Source organism: Primulina eburnea, chromosome 12 (assembly GCF_022965805.1).
Source record: "Primulina eburnea isolate SZY01 chromosome 12, ASM2296580v1, whole genome shotgun sequence".
Taxonomy (NCBI): Eukaryota; Viridiplantae; Streptophyta; class Magnoliopsida; order Lamiales; family Gesneriaceae; genus Primulina; species Primulina eburnea.
The window spans coordinates 4,090,015-4,114,213 of NC_133112.1; the positions used below are offsets into that span (position 1 = coordinate 4,090,015).

The 24,199-nt window shown below is 33.9% G+C and overlaps 3 protein-coding genes across 4 annotated transcripts; 2 read left to right on the forward strand and 1 right to left on the reverse strand.

Annotated features, from left to right (window-relative positions):
- The first annotated feature begins 4,548 nt into the window (after positions 1-4,548).
- LOC140808338 (zinc finger CCCH domain-containing protein 29-like) lies at positions 4,549-7,817 on the forward strand. Of its 2 annotated transcripts, none has more exons than XM_073165437.1 (2): positions 4,549-4,733; positions 5,500-7,817. In XM_073165437.1, the coding sequence occupies exon 2, from the start codon at positions 5,537-5,539 to the stop codon at positions 7,520-7,522; it is 1,986 nt and encodes a 661-aa protein (XP_073021538.1). In that variant the 5' UTR covers positions 4,549-4,733; positions 5,500-5,536; the 3' UTR covers positions 7,523-7,817. The 2 variants fall into 2 exon arrangements, with proteins under 2 accessions (XP_073021538.1, XP_073021537.1); XM_073165436.1 differs by having other exon boundaries at positions 4,550-4,733; positions 5,486-7,817.
- Positions 7,818-14,111: 6,294 nt separating this feature from the next.
- Positions 14,112-16,786, forward strand: LOC140807277 (uncharacterized). The gene is made up of 2 exons (XM_073164065.1): positions 14,112-14,893; positions 16,258-16,786. The coding sequence occupies exons 1-2, from the start codon at positions 14,141-14,143 to the stop codon at positions 16,570-16,572; spliced, it is 1,068 nt and encodes a 355-aa protein (XP_073020166.1). The 5' UTR covers positions 14,112-14,140; the 3' UTR covers positions 16,573-16,786.
- A 5,096-nt stretch (positions 16,787-21,882) lies between these two features.
- Positions 21,883-23,024, reverse strand: LOC140808369 (ethylene-responsive transcription factor ABI4-like). Its single transcript, XM_073165471.1, has one exon. The coding sequence runs from the start codon at positions 22,968-22,970 to the stop codon at positions 21,996-21,998; it is 975 nt and encodes a 324-aa protein (XP_073021572.1). The 5' UTR covers positions 22,971-23,024; the 3' UTR covers positions 21,883-21,995.
- Between the last annotated feature and the right edge of the window lie 1,175 nt (positions 23,025-24,199).

Consider the following 24,199-nt stretch of genomic DNA (forward strand, 5'->3'; position numbering starts at 1 on the left):
ATAATCTATATATATATCATATGTGCCTAATATACCGGTATATATGCGATATTTATAAGAAAAAATCAGAGTATTTATTAGTATTAATTAATTTGGAAATAGAATGGGCACAAATCTACACAAAAAAACACGTGAATTAAAAATAAATTAATAATAATTATAGAGAGCTACGCATCAATAGCCATGAATATCGAAGGTGGCCACCGTTGAATATCACGGATTAAGCTTTTTTTTTTAATTATTATCAATCAATAATAATAATAATAATAATAAATATTAAAATTATGGGATCAATTCAAACTTTGTTTAATTGTTTTGATTTTGAAAGTTAGATTGAAACGAAGAACGATTGAACTTAAATTTGTAATTGATTGAGTTTTTATTATGTGTTAGATAGTTTATTTTTTTTAAAAAAAAATCCGAACATATTAAAGTTATACTAGCTAGAAATATTTATTTTGCATGTTATCTAATCCATAATTTGTTATAGAATTTACGAGCAAGACTAACATATTTTTTTGTTAGTATCAAAGATAAACAAAAAAGAGTCTCCAATAATTTTAAGGCGCTTTCATTAAAAAAAAAAAAAATGGAAAAAAATATATAGAGTAGGTCTTTTATGAGACGGTCTCATGAATATTTATCTGTGAGACGGGTCAATCCTACCGATATTCACAATAAAAAGTAATACTTTTAGCATAAAAAGTAATATTTTTTCATTGATGGTCCAAATAAGATATTTGTCTCACAAAATATGATCTGTGAGAACATCTCACACAATTTTTTTTCAAATATATAGAGAGAAAAAAAAAAGAAAAAAAAAGGGGGACATTATGTAGACTGTAGACTACCAAATGGTCAAGATAAGGTGATACATTTATGTGAAACCATTCCAAAGTCATGTGGTATGTTATATCTTGTTTAAATAGTTAGATATTTTGTGAGATTGTCATATTTATTTATGTGAGACGGGTCATTTTGATCTATTATAAAGTGAAATTATTTTTTTTTAGCATAAAATTAATAATTTTTAATGAAACGAGTCGTATCGAAGATTTATCTTATAAAATTAACTCATGAAATGGTCTCATAGAAATTTGTAGTAAATTGGAAAAAAGTTTTCTTAAAGAAGAACTTGACAAATTCAATTGAAGTAGCCGCATAATTATTTGGACTTTGACAATTTTGATTTTTCCTCACCATGCTTTTATGTTTTAAAATACGATATATATTTGATTTATATATATATATATATATATATATATATATATATATATATATATATATAAACTTTATTTCCTATTATTAAATGCAAGTCCAGTCATGATTTGCTTTTTGACCGGGAGAAATGGCTCCCTTAACTTTATTTAAATGACAACTAATTTGTAGCAAGAAGTCTTTGTAGAATAGATAATATTTTTACGTCTACTTTTTTATTAATTTTTTTATTAGACACCAATCTTCCAATAATCAATGGTAATGAAAAAAATACTAAACATTTTCCCTTAATTTAACTGCAAAAAAGATGGATTAAAACATGGGGAAATATTTGGGCCTTGTGGCCTGCAATTGTTTGGGTCCAATATCATTGAGAAATGACCCAAACCACCTACACGAGCTCCCATATATATTTTGGCACTTACTATTCTCACAATTAAAGGGGATAGTTAAGAGCTACTTCGTTTGATATCCATATTTCAAATTTTCAATTTGAGGTTTAAATGATATTTCAAGTTCGACAAACTCATTGTCCCAGATTCTCCAAATATCATTCCAATACTATTTATATAAAAAGAATTAATAATCTCACTTTCTCAATTTCATGAGTCCAATTTAGTTTCCTCGAGTATTCGTATAAAAAAAAGGCAAAAACTGGTGTGAGACCAAAAATTTGTGTGAGACGGTCTCACGGGTCGAATTTGTGAGACGGGTCTCTTATTTGGGTCATCAATGAAAAATTATAAATTTTTATGCTAAAATTATTACTTTTTATTATGAATATGGGTAGGGTTGACCCGTCTCACAGATTAGTATTCGTGAGACGGTCTCACATGAGACCCACTCTAAAAAAAATTACCTTTGTTATTTTTCATAAAACATCATAACAAAATCAAACCGAGACCTTTAACAAGTACATTTTACTTAAAACAGATTTGTCCTCTCTGAGATGCACTTCGAGGATTTAACCGGACGACAGTTTGCCAGGATATAACGAGCAAACTTGCAGCGATAAATCATCGCAATGACGAACGAAATAGTACACGAACTTTATCAGGATAAAAACGAAAATCCACAGCAGCTTGCGCTGAGAATAAACAAAAACAAGGGAGAAAGTAGATGTATATTTCTGTTGTGTTTTCGAGCTTGGCACATCCTCTCGGAAGGCCAAAGATCGTCATCAATAAGCAGCCATACGAAGCACCAACAGCCAGCCATATGGAGCACCAACAGTCAGGCGTGTAGAAAGTATCTTCCGAGAAAAAAAAGAAAAATAAATGGAAAAGGTTGCATAGCCTGACGATTTTTTATCGGTCCGACATTCGACGCACTCAGGTTGCGCTCATACACGCTTACACACAAGTCAAGCCTTTGCCAGTCCAAATCAGACCCTTGATTTACACCTCCTATACCGACGTGCACGAGAGAGAACATCTTGACTCATCATTCTTACTTTTCTATAAAATATAACACAATATAAACTCATATATACCACTTCTATTTTCTTACGTGAGATAAACCCAATATTCCTCAATTTTCATTCAAACAAATGGAAAGTTCGTATAACTCAATATATATATATATTTATATATATATATATATAATATCCAACAGCCTTTAAAGATGAGCAAGGCTGTCCGAGTCTACGTTTAATAAATCAGAATTTGACTTGTGACAGTGTAAATTTTGGAAGATATGGAGTTTGAAAATATATATGTTCACTTGATTGAACTATAATTGACTTGTGGTTAAAAAAATATTCGTCAATTACTTTTATCACTACTATCCCACAATCATTAAATACTTTGGTTCATCAACCACCATTTTATAAATTAAATTAAATTAAATATATAGAAATAAATTGGTAAGTCGCAACTTGCATAACCATTCTAAACGTATCCCACACTAGTCTTTAATATTTCACCATCCTCTATTATTTATATGTTTATCTTTTATTATAAAAATAAGATAATATGTTTTATAATATTTATTTAATACAATTTTCCAGATGAACAAAGATCAAAATTCGAGATATATTTATTTAGAATAAATTGATAGTTTAATTTTTATGTGTATTTTTTGAATAAATTGGTTAAACTTTACTTCTAAGAAATTTTATATTCTAAAAACCATTCATATTTATTACCATAAATTAAGTTATAAAAATATCATTGAATATTTTATATAAGTTATCTACTCGATATCACAATTATTTATATTAAAAAATACGTTACTCTTGATATGGATACAAATATTTGTTAATTGACAAGTTTGATATTTCGAATAATGAAAATTTACTTCTCTTCAAAATTATATTTTATTTTTATTTTATACTTACCTTGAATATATTTACATATTATGTTTATATATGTAGTGCCAATGAAAAATTTCTCACCATGGAAATATATCTTGGCTAGTACGACCAATTCTATTTTTTATATCGAATTCTAAACGTGAATGACGTTTTATTTTTTAAAATGTCATCAATATTCAGTAAATAACAAATTTAAATTTAGAATTCTAAATTTATTATTTATTTTATTTTTCAATAACAGAATTCTATTTTTCTTGGCGATTGGAATATATCATGGTAATATTACATTGATGGATCTTTATCTCTGAGACGGGTCAATCCTATCTATAATCACAATAAAAAGTAATATTTTTTCATGAATGATCCAAATAAGAGATCCGTATCACAAAATACGACCCGTGAAACTGTCTCACACAATTTTTTGTTTTATCGATTAGGTCTCTTATGAGATGGTTTCACGAATCTTTATCTGTGAGACGGATCAAGCCCACCGATATTCACAATAAAAAATAATACTCTTAGTATAAAAAATAATATTTTTTTATGAATGACCCAAATAAGAGATCTATCTCATAAAATACGACTCGTAAAATGATCTCATACAGATTTTTGCCTGTTAGCAAATATGTGTATTTGAACTTTGTTTAAATTTAACAAAAGCGATTGATTTAAATAAATAAAAGACCAAACAACCTCAATATAAGATACACGTTGAAAAAGAGGCAGAAAAGGGGGAGAGATAAATAAGGCCACGCGCCGCCCCACTTAACCCCACAGTTGATGGAAAAGCTGCATCTGCATTTGGCATCTGCATTTGCATTTGCATTTGAGAATGGAACCAGTAAAGAAACAAAAGGGGCGTGTTAGTGTAGCTGGTCCCCAGCCATGGATATCGACTTTGACTTGGTTGAAAAATTAATAATTATTGGGGAGAAAAAAGAAAGATAATGCTCATACAAAAAAATATAGAAAGAAAATGAAAAGTTGAAGAGAAATAAAGAAAGGATCAAGAAGAAAAGTCACACTTTCCTCCTTCCTTCCTCATCACACTCATACCTTTGGTACTCAATCAAACTATATATATACACCTCCATAGACTCAGCCTTTCCAATAAATATACCACAATAACAAATCGTTATAAATTATTTCTATTTATTTAGGTCTTTGGGAATTCAAAAAGCGCTTATCTTTTTAATTGCAGGTATGCTTTATTTTCTTGTTTGATGGCTAGAGGCTTTATCGTGGATGGTTTTCTTTTGGGAAAGATTTGTGGGGATGAGATGTTTTGTGTGTCGAAGATTTGATTTTTATATCGTGGGCTGTGATTTGTGAGCCTTTTTTTTGTCAATGAAAGGCTAATTTGAGAGGGTTTTCTCCACTTTTGTCTGTAGCTCTCTAGGTGGTGTTTGAGAGGTTTTATGCTTTTGATGGTTTTTTTTTTTTTTTTTTATGTTTCACATCTCAAAGATTCATTTTTTTTAAAGAGTGGCTTGTGATTTGTGAGGAACGAGCTGTTTTCTACGATATCTTTTACTAAACACAATTTTTTGGTTGTGCTATCGACTTCTTTTGGCTATATCTGTCGGTATTTGAGGTGGTTTGACAAGCTTAACTGGTTGTCTGGATGTTTCAGATGTCAAAGAGCTTTTATGACGCGGGGATTTTTAACTAGTTTTGATTGGTCATTTAGATTTCTTTGTTTTAATGTTGCTTCTTGACTTTGTTAAAATTGTAACTTTTGATGATACCCTATCTATATGGTGGAATGATTAATCGATTTCTGATTTTTAGATTTTATTTTTTTTGGAGATTCCGGCAAAGACTACTGTACTATCGGTGGAATAGAAATAAATTATGCTGAATACTTGATTGATGTTTTACATGTATGTATTGATGTGTGGGGCATATCATTGATTCCCGGGTTTTAATCTCTGTTATTTGCTTATGTTTTAGGGTATTATGTGCAGTGGTTCAAAGAATAAGCTTTGCCCTTTTGATCTGAAAATGGAGCCCAAGTTTCAAGAAAATAATGGAGGGGTCGGTCTTAAAAATTGCTCAAAGTTGCTTGAACTAGCTGCTACAGATGATTTGGCTGGTTTTATTCATGTGGTAGAAGAGATGGGTTGTGATATTGATGAGGCTAGCTTTTGGTATGGTAGAAGCTTTGGTTCAAAGAAGATGGGGTTCGAGGAGAGAACACCGATTATGATTGCTTCTTTGTATGGAAGCATAGAGGTTTTGAAGTATATTATCGCGACTGGTAAAGTTGATGTCAATAGAGCATGTGGACTTGATGGCGCCACGGCTCTTCATTGTGCCGCTGCTGGGGGTTCATGGGCCTCGGTCGAGGTTGTCGAGATTTTGATAGACGCCTCAGGAGATATTAATGTTGTGGATGTCGGAGAGAAGAAGCCATGTGATTTGATTGCTCCTTGTGTTAAGTCTTCCAGCAATTCGAAAAGGAAGACGTTAGAGATGTTGTTGAAAGGATTCAGAGTTGAGGAGAGCGACGATGAGCCGCAAGAAGGGAGCAAAATGGCCCTAGGGGCTAAAGAAAGTGTTGAAAAGAAGGAGTATCCAATCGATGTGCCATTACCAGATATAAACAACGGGATTTATGGGAGTGATGAGTTTAGGATGTATAGTTTCAAGGTAAAACCATGCTCAAGGGCGTATTCTCATGACTGGACGGAGTGCCCTTTTGTCCACCCGGGTGAGAATGCGAGGCGGCGTGATCTGACGAAGTTTAACTACAGTTGTGTCCCATGCCCTGAGTTCAAGAAAGGAAGCTGCTTGAATGGCGATGCATGTGAATATGCTCATGGAGTTTTTGAATCTTGGCTGCATCCTGCTCAATATAAGACTCGCCTTTGCAAGGAAGAGATGGCTTGTGCGAGGAAAGTGTGCTTCTTTGCCCACAAACCTGAAGAGTTGCGCCCTGTGTATCCTTATACTGGTTCAGCAATGCCTTCTCCCAAGTCTGGTTCTGTTAATCCAATGGATGTGACAACCTTGAGCTCCTTGTCACCTTCCGTGACATGTTCATCTCCTATGGGTGGGAGCGCGTGGCAGAACAAGATGAATCTTTTAACACCTCCTGTTCTGCAGCTTCCCGGAAGCCGGCTCAAGACAACTTTCAGTGCACGAGACGTGGACTTGGAAATGGAATTTCTAGGATTGGAGCAAATCCGTACTCAGAAGCAGCATCGACAGCAGTTAGTCGAGGAGATGGCTAGCTTGGAGCAAATCCGTACTCAGAAGCAGCAACGGCAGCAGTTAGTCGAGGAGATGGCTAGCTTGTCGTCCGCATATTCAAGAATGGGTGATCTAAAGCCTACTAACCTTGACGACGTTTTTGGATCACACGAGTCTATGTTATTATCTCAGCTGCAGGCTCTCCCACCTAATATCAACAACACCAGCAGCGGCTCCCAACTGCTGCAATCGCCTAGCAGTCACCAAATTCGCCAAAACACGAGCCAACTCCGAGCCAGCTACCCGTCGAACTTCTCATCGTCACCAGCAAGAAAGCCCTCTTCTTTTGGGTTCGACTCTTCTGCTGCAGTGGCTGCTGCAATGATGAATTCACGATCAGCTGCCTTCGCAAAACGCAGTCAAAGCTTTATTGACCGCAGCTATCAATCCAGCCATTCGGGTTCTGCCAATTTCGTAGGCCAAACGCCATCTAAACGTTTGGATTGGAGCTCGCCAGACGGGAAGTTAGACTGGGGATTCAATGTCGACGAGGCGAACAAATTTAGGAGGTCTGCCTCCTTTGGTTTCCATAGCAACAACGTCAATGCATCGGCAGCTCTGACTCCATCTTATGTAGATGAACCGGATGTTTCTTGGGTTGGTTCATTGGTTAAAGACGTTCCTTCTGGTACCGTTGGGCTACACACTTCACCTCAGCTCAACGGCGGATTTCACGATGCCACACCGTACTGGCTCGATCAAATGTACATAGAGCAGGAGCAGGTGGTGGCTTGATCAGATTATCGTCACAACTTAGTTGAGATTATTCTTTTATGATTTTTATTGATACGTTTTATTTTTTTAGCAGTATTTTGGAACAGAATGACTGGTGGCACATATGTTGCTTCACAAGTTAAAAGATTAGAGTTAAGTCGGATTTTTTTAATTATTTTTTCTAAAAATTCAGCATTTTTCCTCTCTGGGAGATGATGGTATATGTAAAGATCCTTGCTTTCTGAGGAAACAAGGAAATAATTCTTAGGAACTTGTTGCAATGAGCATAATAAGTTGAAATTATTGTTATTTTTCATATTATTGGAATTCGGGGTTGTTTTTTTTATTATTATTATTCGCTGTCATATATTTGATGTATTGACATTTATTTCTATTGCATGTTATCATTTTTGAGTGGGTTTCATGTGAGATCGTCTCACGGATCTTAATATGTGAGACGGGTCAATCCTACCGATATTCACAATATTGAGTGGGTTTCATGTGAGATCGTCTCACAGATCTGAATATGTGAGACGGGTCAATCATATCGATATTCACAATAAAAAGTAATACTCTTAGCATAAAAAGTAATATTTTTTGATTGATGATCCAAATAAGATATATGTCTCACAAATACGATTAGTGAGACCGTCTCAAATAAATTTTTATCATAATTTTTATACGAAGTGATATAATTAATTTAATGGCTTCTTGATCGTGAAAGACACATTCAACTTTATGATTTTGGGAGTTGGCCACTTGGGGTAATAGCATCAAGAATCATTCAACTTTATGATTTTGGAAAATATGCCTGCCGAAAGCAGACTTTGTATTTGTGGTAGTCGTTTTCTATGTAAAAATTGTGTTTGTTCACTGTCATACTTAAATTTGTGGTATTGGAATTTAAAGAAACCTTATAAAATCATTTGTGCTAGATATTTTCATAACGAATCCAAGGTATTCGATTCAAATGCATATTTAATTGTGGTGGTCATTTGTTTGAATGTAAGAAAATGTTAATATGTTTTTTTTATTTACGTTATACATGTATATAAATTTATCGTAGAGTAAGTTTTTTGTGAGACAGTCTCACGAATTTTTATCTGTGGGATGAGTCAACTCTACTTATATTCACAATAAAAATTAATACTCTCAGCATAAAAAGTAATACTTTTTTGTTGATGACCCAAATAAGATATCCGTCTCGCACAAATTTTTACATGCATTATATTAATCGATAGTCCATCTGACACAAATGTTTCAAATTTGCCACAGTGTCTCAAATTTTAAACTTGAAATTGTATAAATTGATATGAAATGAATTTGAAATTCACTTGAATCGTGTCAATCAAAACAAATCAAAAGAATTAAAACCAATTGGTTTGAAATACATCCTCTCAAACCCATTATTCATTTTGAGGATATCGTGCAAATTTCATATGTAAATGATAAAATGAAATAATTCCACGAAGATTTTGATGTAAAAAAAAAACAGTAATTTGCTCTTCTTACTTATTTGGATTTTTAAATAAAATATGACAAAAACTTGTATGAGACGATATCACGGGTCGTATTTGTGAGACAAATCTCTTATTTGGGTCATCCATGAAAAAGTATTACATTTTATGCTAAGTGTATTACTTTTTATTATGAATATCGATAGGGTTGATCCATCTCACAGATTAAGATGTGTAAGACGGTCTCACATGAGACTCACTCATAAAATAAACCCCCTAAAAGGACAGTTTGATAGGTGTGTATTTTTGACTTGGAGAGTCCGAATATGCGTGATCGCTAATTCAACATATTATTGGTTTCAACTTTCAAACTTGTGAGGCCCATTTTCATAATTCAATAATTCATTTTATTTATTGCTTACTTTATTGGGATAGCCGACCTAAGAATTTCATTCTTTCCTCTCCTCCACAAAAATAATATTTACGGGTGGATGCCCCATTATCTGCTTACCCAACAATCAAATAATCCATTTACTCACTAGATATAGTGGAGGATCCATGCTTTACATCAATATTTTTTTATTTACAAATTAACATAACAATAAATAATCACGGGTCTTATTTTATAAGACGAAACTCTTATTTAGATCATCCATGCAAAATTATTATTTTTTATGTTACGAGTATTACTTTTTATTGTGAATATCAGGAATATCCATGCAAAATTCAATTTTTTAAATCAAATTTGACAACCGAATCCCAATTCCCACACAAGGTTGTCTATTCAAATATAATTTTCTTTTATAATTTTATCATGGAAGGCAAAAAAAAGAAGAATGAAAAAGTCCTGAAACAACATTGAGTAGATGATCTCACGAATATTTATCCGTGAGACTGGTCAACCTTACCAATATTCGCAATAAAAACTAATACACTTCGCATAAAAAATAATATTTTTTCATGGATGACCCAAATAAGATATCTGTCTCACAAAATACGACAAATGAGACCGACTCACACCAATTTTTCCCAACATCATTTACGGAGCATAGATTAGTCCAAGCACCAACGTTTCAAAAGTAGCACGTGCTCATATTTTTTTTCAAAATTTTATCGTTTATCACAAGCCTTTTATCTAAATCTATGTGGAATTATTTTATTTTATTTTATTATTTATATAATAAAAGTTCGCATATTATTCTAAAATATTGTGATTAGACTGATAAATTTGAGGGCAAAAATTTGTGTGAGACGGTCTCACGGGTCGTATTTGTGAGACATATCTCTTATTTGGATCATCCATGAGAAAGTATTATTTTTTATGCTTAGAGTATTATTTTATATTGTGAATATCCATATGGTTGACCCATCTCACAGACTAAGATCCGTGAGACGGTCTCACATGAGACTCACTCAAATTTGAGATGCTATATTCAAATCATTTTATTTTAAAAATTTTAAATTACAAAATTCAAGTACGTTTCAAATCCACGATCGTGTTGGGCCAACCCGTTTGTACAAATGAAGTTAGCATCGATCGGGCTGGAATTTCATACTCTTTGATTTTTTTTTTAAACATATCTGGGCCTAATTATACAACATATGTTTGGATTTTACCTGAAAGCCCAATAAAAGCCCAATAGCTGTTTTATTTTTCTTTCAATGTTGAATATTTTCACTCACAATCACACCTTGAAGAAAATCGAATAAGAGGACTACTTTGTGAGATACTGTTAACATTTAATTTTGTGGTTTGTATTTTCGATCAATGAAACACATTATTTTTTTGTAAAAAATATTATTTTCACTGCAAAAATATTATTTTTTGTTGGTTATGTGATGAAAATATTATGTAACATGTGTTGATTTGAGTGTAAAATATTAATTTTGCTGTTAAAATATATTGTGAAATATACATTGATTTGGATAAAAATATTAATTTTTATATAAAAATAATTATTTTTTTGTGTCAAACTTATTACTGTTCATTATAGTTATAAATCAGATTAATCCATCTCTCAAATACATATTTGTGATACCGGAGACCTAGATCCCTTGTTTAGTGTATGACAGAAATAATGATTTATATATTCTCATATATTTATTTTCTCTTCATAAAAAAACTCTTGTGAGATAATCTCACATGTGTATTTTCTTAGATAAATCTTCGACCCGATCTAATTTACGGGTGGGCAACGGCCGGTTCGATCCGGTTTTACTCTACAATGGTTCGGTTTTTCGGTTTTCGGTTTTGAATATCTCTAGTCCTAAACCGAACCATTTTATTACGGTTCGGTTCGGTTTTTTTGTAGTTCGGTTCGGTTTATATGGCCGGTTATATACGGTTAGCTAAAATTTGTTACGAAATAAAATTATACGTCACTTTATGTCTTTAAAATATAAATCATAGTATTTTTCAAACATTTAATTTGTGGGACTTAATTTTTTATATAAAAAATTAAAGAAATATATACAGAAAAGAAAAGAAAACATCGACTGGTGAGTGGTGAGAAAGAAGAAAAAACAATCGGATTGAAAATTGAGAGTTAATGATACTAAGTTCTTAAATCTTAATAGGTCCATTATACATAAAAGATCTTATACTAAACAATAATATGACCCATTATACATAAAAACCTTATACTTAACAATAATATGGCCGGTTCGGTTTTTCGGTTTTTTCGGGGATGAAAACCGAAACCGAACCGAAAAACCGAATTTTATAAATTTTAAAACTATAACCGACCGAAAAACCGATAAAACCGAACCATTTAAACCGAATTATTCGGTTCGGTCGGGTTTTTCGGTTTTTCGGGTTTTATGCCCACCCCTAATCTAATTTATAAAAAAAACATAATTTTTTATGTTAAAAGTATTAATTTTCATAATAATTGTGGAACGAGTAGTTCATCTACAAATAAAACTTCGTGAGTCTGCCTAAAAAAAGGCTTTCGTTTTTTTAAGAACTCAAATATTTATCTGGATTAACTTGTATACATTTGATCGAGTTAATAATTTCATAGTAATTTTCTAAAGAGTGAGTCTCATGTGAGACCGTCTCACGGATTATAATCTGTGAGACGGGTCAACTCTACCCATATTCACAATAAAAAGTAATACTTTTAGCATAAAAAGTAATACTTTTTCATGTGTGCCCCAAATAAGAGATCCGTCTCACAGATACGATCCGTGAACCGTCTCATACAAGTTTTTGCCTTTTCTAAAAATCAACTCTCCCTCAAATATTATTAGATTAACTTATAGTTCGAACTTACCTATAACTATATTTATTGTGGATACTTATTTTTATGATTTGATTAAGAGGGTGAATTAGAGTTTAAACGATGATAATGCTTTTTCATCTAGAACTATGTGTAGTGTACAACCCCGAAAACAAGATACCCACTAGCACAATTTCCCGCAAGCATGGGAACAGCCTGCCATTAATTATATAAGCAAAAGTTAAATCAAATTTTCCCCTAAAAAAGTTATATAATTTATGAGTAAGTCTCTTGTGAGATGGTCTCACGAATCTTTATCTGTGAAACGGGTCAACTCTTCTAATATTCATAATAAAAAGTAATACTTTTAGTATAAAAAGTAATATTTTTAATGGATGACCGAAATAAGAGATCTGTGTCACAAAAACGACTCATGAAACCGTCTCATACAAGTTTTTGTCTTAATTTATATACGGGTATCACAATTTTTACAATAATATATAATATTTTTGACATAAAAAATAATATTTTTTCATGAGTGACCAAATAAGAGATCTGTCTCATAAAATTGATTCGTGAGATTATCCCACAAATTGTTTTGTATATATACTGAGAGTGAGAGAATAAACACAATTTTCAATAGTTAAACTTTGGCCATCCATGAAACACAGCAATTATTGAACTTAAGTTTTTTGTTTTTTGTTTTTTTTTTTGTTTGGGAGCAATAATACAATAATAGACAGTTGGAGTTGACATATTATTTTCTCTTTCGTTCGACTTTCTTTGATTGAAAGTTTTCCTTCCTCATTTTTTTTATTTAAATATTTTAATTTAAGTGTTGAAAATAATCATTTCAAGTTTCACCCAAATAAAAACTTATTTCTTCATTTCTAGTTATAAACTCCATAAATCAATAATGTATATTAGTTACTCTGCACATGTGATGCGTGTGTATAATTTTTTGTATCATTATCAATTGACTAAATTGAAATTTGACAAATTATAGAGAGACTAAATTGATATTGAAATAAAAAAACATAAAAATAAAAGAGTGTTTGAAATTTAAAAAAAACAAAAACAAAAGTGTAATATTAAGCTCATAAAAGAATAAAATTGGAAAAAAAATTGGTATATTCTCTAGGTAGTTATTATCATATCCTCACACTTAATAATATAGCATAGATTATAATATAATTTCATTGAATTTATTTGCTAAACTAGGAAGTGCATAGGAACAAAAGAACTTATTATGGAAAGAATATTACAATTTGCGTAATCTGGATTAAAATATAATAAATAATATAAGAAAATAAATGTATAAAAGAAACTTGCTAATTTTTATTCCTATAATTATATCTTAATCAAATATTTTCTTAGCCTACTACATGCAATGAATGCCATAAATTAAAATATATGATTTCAATTATTATTATTTATGACTAAATTTTAAAACAATATATAAAAAATCGAAATGTAAATATAGTCCAACTCTATCTAAATGATTACCAAAAATTATTACAATGTTAAATAAATTTAGTTGGTAATACATTAACACAAGAAAATTTCCTTTGAAGAACTTTTGTCCAAATAAACCCAAAAAATTCTCTTGCAAACTCTTGAACAATTCCTGTTAAAGTTAACTTGTTGGATTTACGAGACACATTTCACTCACATAAATATCTGGTTATCTATCTTATTATTATTGTTGTATATATAGCAGGTCTCTTGTGAGACGATATCGAATATTTATCTTTAAGACGAGTCAATCCTACCAAATTAACTATAAAAAAATAATATTCTTAACAAAAAAAAAAATAATTTTTTCATAGATGACCTAAATAAGAGACATATCTCACAAAATGCGAACCGTGAGATCGTCTAACACAAATTTTTGTTCCATATATATATATATATATATATATATGACAAATTCACGTAAGCGCTTACACACAGAAATCATCATGGCATCATCCTCCGCCGAGGAACCCCACCACCACAGCCATGAATCCAATCCATACGCCACGACCGCGGCGCCACCGCCAACCCCGTCCATCCACACCAACCTCGATTCGTCTAACTCCACCTCCGAAGCTCTTTCAGCTCTACTCCATCGCCTCCCGCCCACGCTATCCCTCTCCCTACCTTCCCGACGCTCCTCCACAAACCCTCCTCTACTATCTCTCTCCGATCCTAACCCTATTCTCCACACAAACCTCCTGTCAGCCTCCACAAAACTCGGATTCTTCCACCTCAAACACCAAGCCACCTATCCAACGACCGACTCCCTTTTCAAACTCCCCAACCATAAGAAGCAACTCCTATTCCCGGACAACTGGCCTCTCGGCTACGACGAGGACGATGATGATCATGGCGAATCATTCTGCCTCGACTTCTCGAGTTTTACAAACAAAATAGATGATTTGGATTTGGATTCTTTGCGTGAATTTACACGTGAAATGGAGACTCTAGGCTTGAAGTTGATTCGAGAATTGGCATCTGTAATCGGGTTTGAGAATCCAACCCCAAAGGAGCTGCGCTCTCTGTTGTGGATAGCTGACAACGGGACTAGTAAACCGGGTCGGGTTTACCCATATGTAGTCGGGTTGCATTTTGTACCCAGGTGTCAGAAATCTTCTTTGTGCTCGGATTCGGGTTGGGTCAATGTGTCCGGTAAGGAGGATTATGCGCTGATCACGCTTGGAGACATCGCTCAGGTAATAATTTTACCAACTTTCAAATAAAATTTATTTTACTATTTATTTAATATTATTACGTAATTTAATTAGGAAAAAATTTGAAAACCCCCGTGATGGTCGTTTTCCTTTAAATTGAAAATGACATAATACAATATATATATATATATATATATATATATATTTTGAAAAAAAATATTTTTGTTTATCTTAATGAAGATTAATGCCATTTAAGTAATCATATTGTTTAGATTATATTGTATATTAATATCAACAAGAGTGGGTCTCGTGTGAGATCATCTCACGGATATTAATCTGTGAGACGGGTCAACCCTACCCATATTCACAATAAAAAGTAATACTCTTGGCATAAAAATCAATACTTTTTCATGGATGACCCAAATAAAAGATCCGTCTCACAAATACGATCCATGAAACGGTCTCACACAAGTTTTTTCCTATCAATAAATGATTATACAGCCCGCCATTATTGAATGTTCACTGATTTGCAATAAGGACACTTCTTTCACATTAGATTCATTGTCTATCACAAATTTAAATTTTCAAACCCCATTTGAGGAAAAAAAATTATTTAATTAATGGGATATTGACATATTGATTGATATTTTAGTTTAACACGAAATTAGGATGGATTTGCATTTCATCATATATATTAATTGACTAGTCGGAAATGGGAATGCGGCGGCTCATTTTTTGTATGTCAACACTCGAAATTCTGAAAATGTTATCAAATTAATAATGGTTTTGGATTAGTGATTTGTCAGCATTGGTAGACACAATTTGTGTAATCTATTAATCAAGTTTAATTGTGTAATTGTTTCAACTTTTTTTTGGGGTTCCAATTTCACAGCTATATATGAGTTTGAATTTTGTATACTTTGAAAATTCGAAGTTTTTTGTTCGTATTTTTTTCTTTAGTTGTCAAATAACGAGCGAGATAGATGATCACAAAAATTACCGCGAGACTGTCTCTTATGTTAACTTTGTGATCAGATCGGACTGTCTCACACAGATATAAATCCGTGATGATTTGAAAGTGCTTTAGACTTCATCATGAAAATATTCTAAATGTTGTGTTACACAGACTTGGATACCCAATTTAAATTTGTAGTTTATAAAATAATTTTGATCAAATTATTTTTTTTTGAAAAATAATCATATCAAGTGTATTATTTTTCAAAACCAAAGTCTGACTATAATTATTCTCCAAAATTAATTTCTCTACGCGGTAGGATTGGGTTCTTCGTTTGAAATAAAATTTTTAAGCGTATTATATATATGTATTGGTCTGTAAATTCCAGCAAAATAATAATTGAAACCTCCATATATTCTCTCCAAAGAATAATGGTTTTGTAACATGATAGGTTTGGAGCAATGGGAGATTGAAGAAAGTTAGAGGAAGACCAATGCCTTGTTCGGATGACGGCCATGAGGATTCTCGATACGTAACAATGTCTCTCCTGATTACCCTCCCCGTCGAAAGCACGGTCTTCCCTCTACCAGCTCCCAAAGTAGCCATTAAAACCGACGTCGATGAAGAAAATGGCGACGATGTCCAAGACTCGGACACGACTGAACCAGAAGTACTGTTCCATTCTTTTCCTTTTGAAGATTACGCTTGGAGAGTTTATCACGAACGTCTTCTCCTGAAAGACCCACTCCTCAGATATAGAATTTGACTGAGTGCCAATATTGTCGTGTGGTGTGGCCTTGTTGAATTTGGTGCTGGATGGATTATTTTTTAAGTACATTTTTTGGTTCATATTTCTCTGTTTCGGTAAAAACATGCTGGAGCGTAGTGTGATTAAAAAGAGAGGGAAATGAATTATTTGGTCTATTTAACTTTTCCTAGTGGTTTGGTCCATTAAATTTTCAAATTTTAGTTTCAGTTTATTAGCTTTTATTTTTTTAGCTATTTTGGTTAAATTATTAATGTAACATGAGACAAGTATCGATAACATATCAGCATTTTTTAGTTGTACTATGATGAATATGATTGAAACAAAAAAAATCAAAATTAATGTAACAAAACTAAAACTTGAAAATTTTATTAAACAAAACAAAAATAGTGGACTCTGGTTTGGGGGATCTCTTTGCATCCCCAATCTACGAATCATTGATGGCCGCAGCCAAGAATCGTATGTGATGAAGACTTGGTGAATCGGGCAAGAGCTTGGTGGACGATTTTATCAGATCGAGTTGATGAGCTGGAGATGGTTGTCCGGGCTCCTGGACCTGCACTTTCAAGGGAGAAGGAACATTAATGGGTGCTGAAAGATTCTTCGGCGTGACCACTCCGACGTTCAAGTTTGTCAACTGTTATAAAGAGAATTTTGTAATAAGTGTTGTAGACAATATGCAAGTGAATGAATCTCTTAATGTTAAAACAAACATGGTATTTATAGAAAAAAAGTCAATGAGGACCTTGTTTTCAGTGCCCACTTAATAATTATGACAAGATGATTGCTTATACCCTGTTTTTCTGACACGCCAAACTGTTTATTTGGCATGGTCAAATCTATGCGATTTTGACAGTAATGAATACCAAGATCACGTACATGTGCACTTGAGTGAGGTGCTATTATCGAGATAACCCAGGTACAAAGCCATCACCCGGGAACTCGTTTGGAAGCCGAGATTCTAGTAGCTCGAGAAAATGATGTCTCAGACATTCATTTGCTTGTCTATTATCAGATTAGCCCAAAACTACTCATAATCTGATACATGACTCGAGATCATCCAATACCCATGACCCAGACATCTCCAAAGGATATCAATATGGTTTGTATCGGTTTCTAGGGCTGCAAACGAACCGAACATGTTTGCGAGTTTTTCGAGCCGGCTCGATAAATATTCGATTCGTATTCGAACTTATCGAATTTGAGCCGAACTCGAACACGTTCGAATTTTTTTTCGAGCCGAACTCGAGCCCAAATTATTTTGTTCGATAGCTCGCGAATAGTTCGCGAGCCTTAATATTTTTTTAATATAATATATATATATTCATTTCGAATATTTCGAGCATTTCGAGCTTTCAAACCTTAATATCCGAGCAATAATTCGAATAGTTCACGAATATATTCGAATATTTCGAGCCGAACTCGAACTTCATTTCGAGCCGAGCTCGAGCCCAAATATTTGAAATTATCGAACTTCGAATCGAGCTCGAACTCGAATATACCTATTTCGAGCCGAATTCGAGCCTGACTTTTTTACTATTATTCGGCTCGATTCGGTTCGTTTGCACCTCTAGGTTTAAGTGTCTCATTATAGTTATTTTCCTCGAGATCGACTGTCCATGGAAGCCGCCAAATGTTGGATAGCCTAATCGACGTTAGCCTCTTCCATGTTACTCGGCCTTGCGATATTCCTAGCCAATTCCACCATTGATGGAGACACCTATATATGGTTCATTACGAGCAACATTTTTGTGAACATATGTAAGTTTCACCAAGTTTGTCGCACACATAATTAACTCATGTTTTGCGATGAAGAATCGTTTCATTCGTTTTTGTGCTTTCTATTAATTATTGCATTTTTTACTTGCAACTTTATAATGGACACACATTTTCACTCCAACTGGTTTCATAATATTTATTCATTTTCCTGTTTTGGAAATTAAAAATTGCTGAGGGTACATATGAAAGTTTGTTTATAGTCTACAATTTTTTTTTAATGAATATTTATTGTTTTCAAAAAAGGAAAAAAACACAGTATGGACTTGGTTTTCGGATGGGTTGGTTCATAACGGGGCTAAACATCCCAAGGCCCATCTGGCCACAGATCTTGTGTTAAATTCACATTCTGAATGATCCTGGGCTTTCGTGGATTCATCTCGGGCCCAGATAAATTCATATGGCCCAAATTTGTTCAACCAATCACGAATATGGCCCAATTTATTCGGGTGGTCGACAATAACACGGCCAATATGAGCCACTTAGATTTGTTGCTCACCTTTCACCGGTCTTCCATGGAGAGTATGGTTCTTCCATGTAAAACTATACCACTTAGAATCCCAGAAACTTAACGAATTCCACACAAAATCTCTTTCAGAAGGGCCGGGACAACGGAAGATTTTGAATTGAAGCAGCTCTGAAAGCAAGGACGCCTCGGTGAAGCAATTGCCTCTTTGGATTCCATTGATTTATCATGGTCGAAGGTACAACACAAGCACTTTATCATACTTGATTCGATCGTGCATTCATTGGACATGTATTCGGAGCTGTATGCCCGTGTCAGGAAATGGCTAAAACAAAAACCTGAGCCGTTTCCTGAAGCCAAGTTAGTTGGCATGTTTGCGAAGTGTGGTTCCATAGATGGTGCATTTCAAGTATTTCATGAAATGGATGAAAGGAATTTGTATGCTTGGTATGCTGCCATTGGCGCCTAGAGAAGAGCTGGGTGAAGTGTTGGACCTATTTTATTCGATGGTGATTGATGCGCAAAGATGTGTTGAGCCAGGGACGATGATCACTTGGAATATAATGATTTCAAGCTATAATCAAGCCGAAAAGTGTGATGAAGCGATTGAAATGATGAATGACATGGAGAGTTATGGTCTCATGCCAGATGTTTTTACTTGGACTAGTTTGATTTCTGGATTTGCGCAGAATAATAAGGTGGTAGAGGCATTACATTTATTTCAGAAGATGCTTTCATAAAGAGTTGAACCAAATGGGGTTACTCTATTGAGTTTCATGTCAGCATGTTCATCTTTTAAAGATTATTTGAAGGGAAAGTGATTTCATTTACTTGCCATCAAGTTGGGATCTGGTAAAGATGTTCTTGCATTGTGGGGAATTCACTTGTTGACATGTATTCCAAGAGTGGAAAACTTCAGGCAGCTCGCCACAGGTTTTTGATATTATATCACAAAAAGATGTGTATTCTTGGAATACAATGATTAAAGGATATTGCCAAGCTGGATATTGTGGCGCAGCAAATGAGCTCTTTAAAAGAATGCAGGAATCGAACATACACGCCAATGATACAGCCAATGTGATCACCTGGAATTGATGATTACGGGTGCCAATAAGGCTCGATAATAACATAATACAATCCTCTAAATATATGCCCATAGTATCTAGGAGACAATAAAACTACACAGTATCCAAATACAATTGAGCATACTATTAAGGAACTCTGGTATTTTCTGATGCTTGAACAACATGTACCACATGTCATGTTCACACATACAAAACACGACAGTCCTGAATCCGGGAGTCTGAAACCTCAATACGAGATATCGAGAAACAACGGTATTTGTCATAGAAATGCAATGAAGTCGTGCATGAATGCAATGCATGAACATGTGCGAGATATCAGTACGTAGTCAAATTATCGATATCAACAATCATACATTATATGCTCGACCTTATCCATGACTCGGTGGACCGTGCCTGGGATATGACCCAACCTCGAAGTCAGCAACTACCTAAGTTGGACCAAATCAAGGTTACCAAATATCTACATGACACAATATCATATCATATATATAATGGATCTCAATCAAAATATAATTGGATCTCAATAACAGACATACTCAATATGTTATGTTCAGTGGTATTGAGATGTCCAACTAAAATAAAAATGTGTGTGCCAAATAAATATTTTATTTTATTTTACAGGTCAATTACTCATTGATGATATACAAGTCGACATATAATATCACACAAATAAACAATTAACAGATAAATCATATATAAGATCATCATATGCTTCTGTTAGACGTCGTGAAAATAACTTATCTCTACGTATCTCAACTAATTTACTATTTACATTAATATTAAGACGATTTGTGTGAGTTGATATGTCCAAAATTACCCCGACCATAGATTATTTCGTGGAAAAATTGATGATCCACGAAAAATATATCCTAGAATTCAAGTTAAACCTCATTGTTGATCAAAGCAATTTGATTTTTGTTACAAATTTCAGCTCAGCGCTAATATGTATAATAGCTTTGCGTCTCGGCGGTGTCGCTCACGACCCTATTGTTTGGGTTCATGATCAGAATAGTCTTCGCCATATTTCATGGCATCAAGAACCGGAAGAAAGCGGTGGGCTTCCACCCTCACACCAACGACGGCGGCGCGGGAGAAAGGGTCCTCTGGTGTGCCGTCAAAAAGCCATCCAAGAAGAGTCCCTTGCGTCATCTACGTGGTAGACCACGACGCCGCAAGGACGATCGATCGTCTTGGTGTTTGATTGATTAACCACCCAAAGGTATATATTATTTTTTCCAGCAATATCATTTGATTATACTTGATTCTATATGTAGTTTTGTTATGGATTTTTTGGTGTATCTACACTGTTGTCTGGTGGTTGGATTTCTTTATCACGTTGATTGATCAGCAGTAGTGAATAGTATGAGTTCTTGTGAGCAACCTTGTACTGATCATTTTTAAATAATCTTTTTTTACAATCATCTGTATTTTAATATTTATTAAATATTATTATTTTTGAGTAAAATGTAAATGTCACATACTATACTTCTATTTCTTATAATTTAACATTTTATTGATTTCCATTTTATAAATTTCTATAGCCAAAAAATCAAATTTTCCTTATAGAACACATTTAGTTTCCATTCAAGTTAAAAAAAATTGATTATATAGGCTTTTTGCTTTTTATTTAGAGATCATGATTTCCTATTTCCTCTCTTCCAATTTTGAACGCCTCTCCACGAAATTTTCTATTCTCATTTTTATTACTCTATATATACAAACATATTAAGAAGTAACTAAAGAGGGAAAAGATGGAAAAATGTTTCATCACTCATAACTACCTGAAAATAACCATTGCAATATTTGAATACCTATTTAGCTAGCTAGCTGCTAAATTACAAGTATACAGATTCTTAGCTTAAGTAATTTATTCCTGTCTCTCACTTTTCCAGCTATTTTTAAATTTCAAATCTGACATCTTAAAACGTGATAAATACATATGAATTAATCCCGTGAATTCATCAGCTAGCTAACTACATTCGATCGTAATTCTTGGATAATACAGAACCGACTCTTCTTCAAACCCTACCTTCTTGCACTGCATTGATCAGTTCCATGGAAGAAGCTCAAAAACGGTGAACGAGCTTACTTGCTTTTCAAAGGCTATCAAACAAGAATGAATCGCCGTAATCCCAAATATTAGTCGGGGGGAACTCATCTTCGCTGCCCAGTGGCCATGAAGGGGAGGCAGCGTATCCATTCAGCACGGCCGCTGGATCTGCGACTGGCGGCGGCACAGGCTGAGTGGATTCGAGGGACATGCTCGAATCCACGAGGGAGTTTATGTCATCGTACCCAAAATGCTGCAAATTCTGCTGATCATCAGGCTGCTGGTGTTGATGGTGATCATTATTCATACTACTAGGGTTTGGATAAAAAGAGGTGGTTTGAGTTTCTTTTGCTGTGGGGTCAGCTTCAAGATTCCTGTCATCCATTCCGTACTGATGTTGCGCTATGCCTACTTGTTCCTGAAGGATATTCGGGTACTGTACGGTAGCGTACATCCCGTACGGAATGTAGTTTGCCCCCATCCCTCCAACAGCATGTGGAGCCGGCGGAGGATTTGAGAACGTGAGGCCAAGCCCTGATGGTCGAGGAAGCAGTGGACGTAGGGTTTGAGTGGTAGATGAAGAGGTTCTATTCCTAGAATGAGAAGACGAATCGCCGACATCAGCACCGCCAACGCCATCAGCGTCGCAGCCAGAGGTTTGTAGGTTTAGTTGCGCCCTCGATCCATACAAGATAACTGCAGCACGGTCATATGCACGTGCCGCGTCCTCCGCGGTGGCGAAAGTGCCCAGCCATCGACGCGTGCGCTTTCTAGGCTCCCGGATCTCCGCCACCCATTTCCCCCAGCTCCGCTGCCTCACTCCTCTGTACCTGAACTTTCCATTGTCCGGCCCTCCTTTCCCTTTACACTTCTTGTACTTACTGCTGCCACCAGCTCCACCACCATCACTGGCGGCGGCGGCGGAAGAAAGTCCAGAAACCGGTGGAGAATCCGTGAAAATGAAGTTCTGTTGAGGAGATGAATGAATATTAGTGTCTGAAACAGCGCCACCGCCGCTCATCGTGAGTGGCTAATAATAGAGGTGGAGGATTAAAATCAAGAAAGGCAAATTGGGGAAGAGTGTAATAGGGTTTTTCCTCGGTCTGTGTTTACCCAATAAGTCGAGAGAGAGAGTAAAGTTTAGGGTTCTGAAAGCAGTCTACAAATGGTAGATGAGGCGGTGGTCATAACATATATATACATAGCTAGTGTGTATATATATCAAGAAATTGTTCATACACCATAATTTTATGTACATGTCGGAAAAAATACAAAATTTGGCTACTTTGGAAAAATTTAACGATTTTTATGGTCAATAATGAATTTCTTTCCTAAATGTATGAAATTTAAAGTATCATTATTTATATTTGAAGGCATTAATCTTATTATTTATTAAATTTGATAAGATAATCTAACAAATAAAAAGATTCTTTGAATAATTAATTAAAACATAAATTTTTCAATTCAAAATTTAAATCATAACATATAAAAGAAAAGAAATATATTGTGAAAAATATTATTTTTCAATTGTGATCATACTTTAAAAAATATTACGAAAAATCACGTTATATCTGACACTCGTGTCTATGTCGTTTCCTGACTATGTCCTAATGTTCTCTTTAATTTTCCTCTTCGTTTTTTGTCATGTCATGTAACATATCCAACAAGTGTGTGTATATATATACAAAAATTTGTGTGAGATAATTTTATAGATCGTATTTTATGAGACAGATTTCTTATTTGGGTAATCTATGAAAATATATTACTTTTTATACTAAAAATATTATTTTTTATTGTGAATATCGGTAGGATTGACCCGTCTCACAAGAGACCTATACATACATATATATATATATATATATATATATATATATATATATATATATATATATATATATATATATATATATATATATATATATATATATAACATAAGGATCAATTTGTTTTCAAGTATTTGTATTTATCCTTCATCTTTAGGGTAAAAATATATTCTGATAATCAAATTGCGTAAATTAATCCAAATATCCATTTTCGGAACATGAAAACAATGACGAAACTGATCGTATCCAACACTATATCTTCCGATCCTTTCATCTATTTTATTGAGGGGGTCATGAAATTCTGGATGAATAATCAATCTAGTATTGTTACATACTGGAGGTGTAGGATCGAACATTTACAGTTTTACCAAAAATTATAGCTAGCAGTAACAGTGTCACTAAAATATTTTAAATCGTACATGTAACG

What these genes read in the sequence shown, in the direction of transcription:
- LOC140808338 (XM_073165436.1), top strand. Translation starts at nt 5,492, where the DNA reads ATGTGCAGTGGTTCAAAGAATAAGCTTTGCCCTTTTGATCTGAAAATG.
- LOC140807277 (XM_073164065.1), top strand. Translation starts at nt 14,141, where the DNA reads ATGGCATCATCCTCCGCCGAGGAACCCCACCACCACAGCCATGAATCC. An exon ending in CGCTTGGAGACATCGCTCAG is followed by an intron (nt 14,894 to 16,257) that starts GTAATAATTTTA and finishes GTAACATGATAG; the next exon opens with GTTTGGAGCAATGGGAGATT.
- LOC140808369 (XM_073165471.1), bottom strand. Translation starts at nt 22,970, where the DNA reads ATGAGCGGCGGTGGCGCTGTTTCAGACACTAATATTCATTCATCTCCT.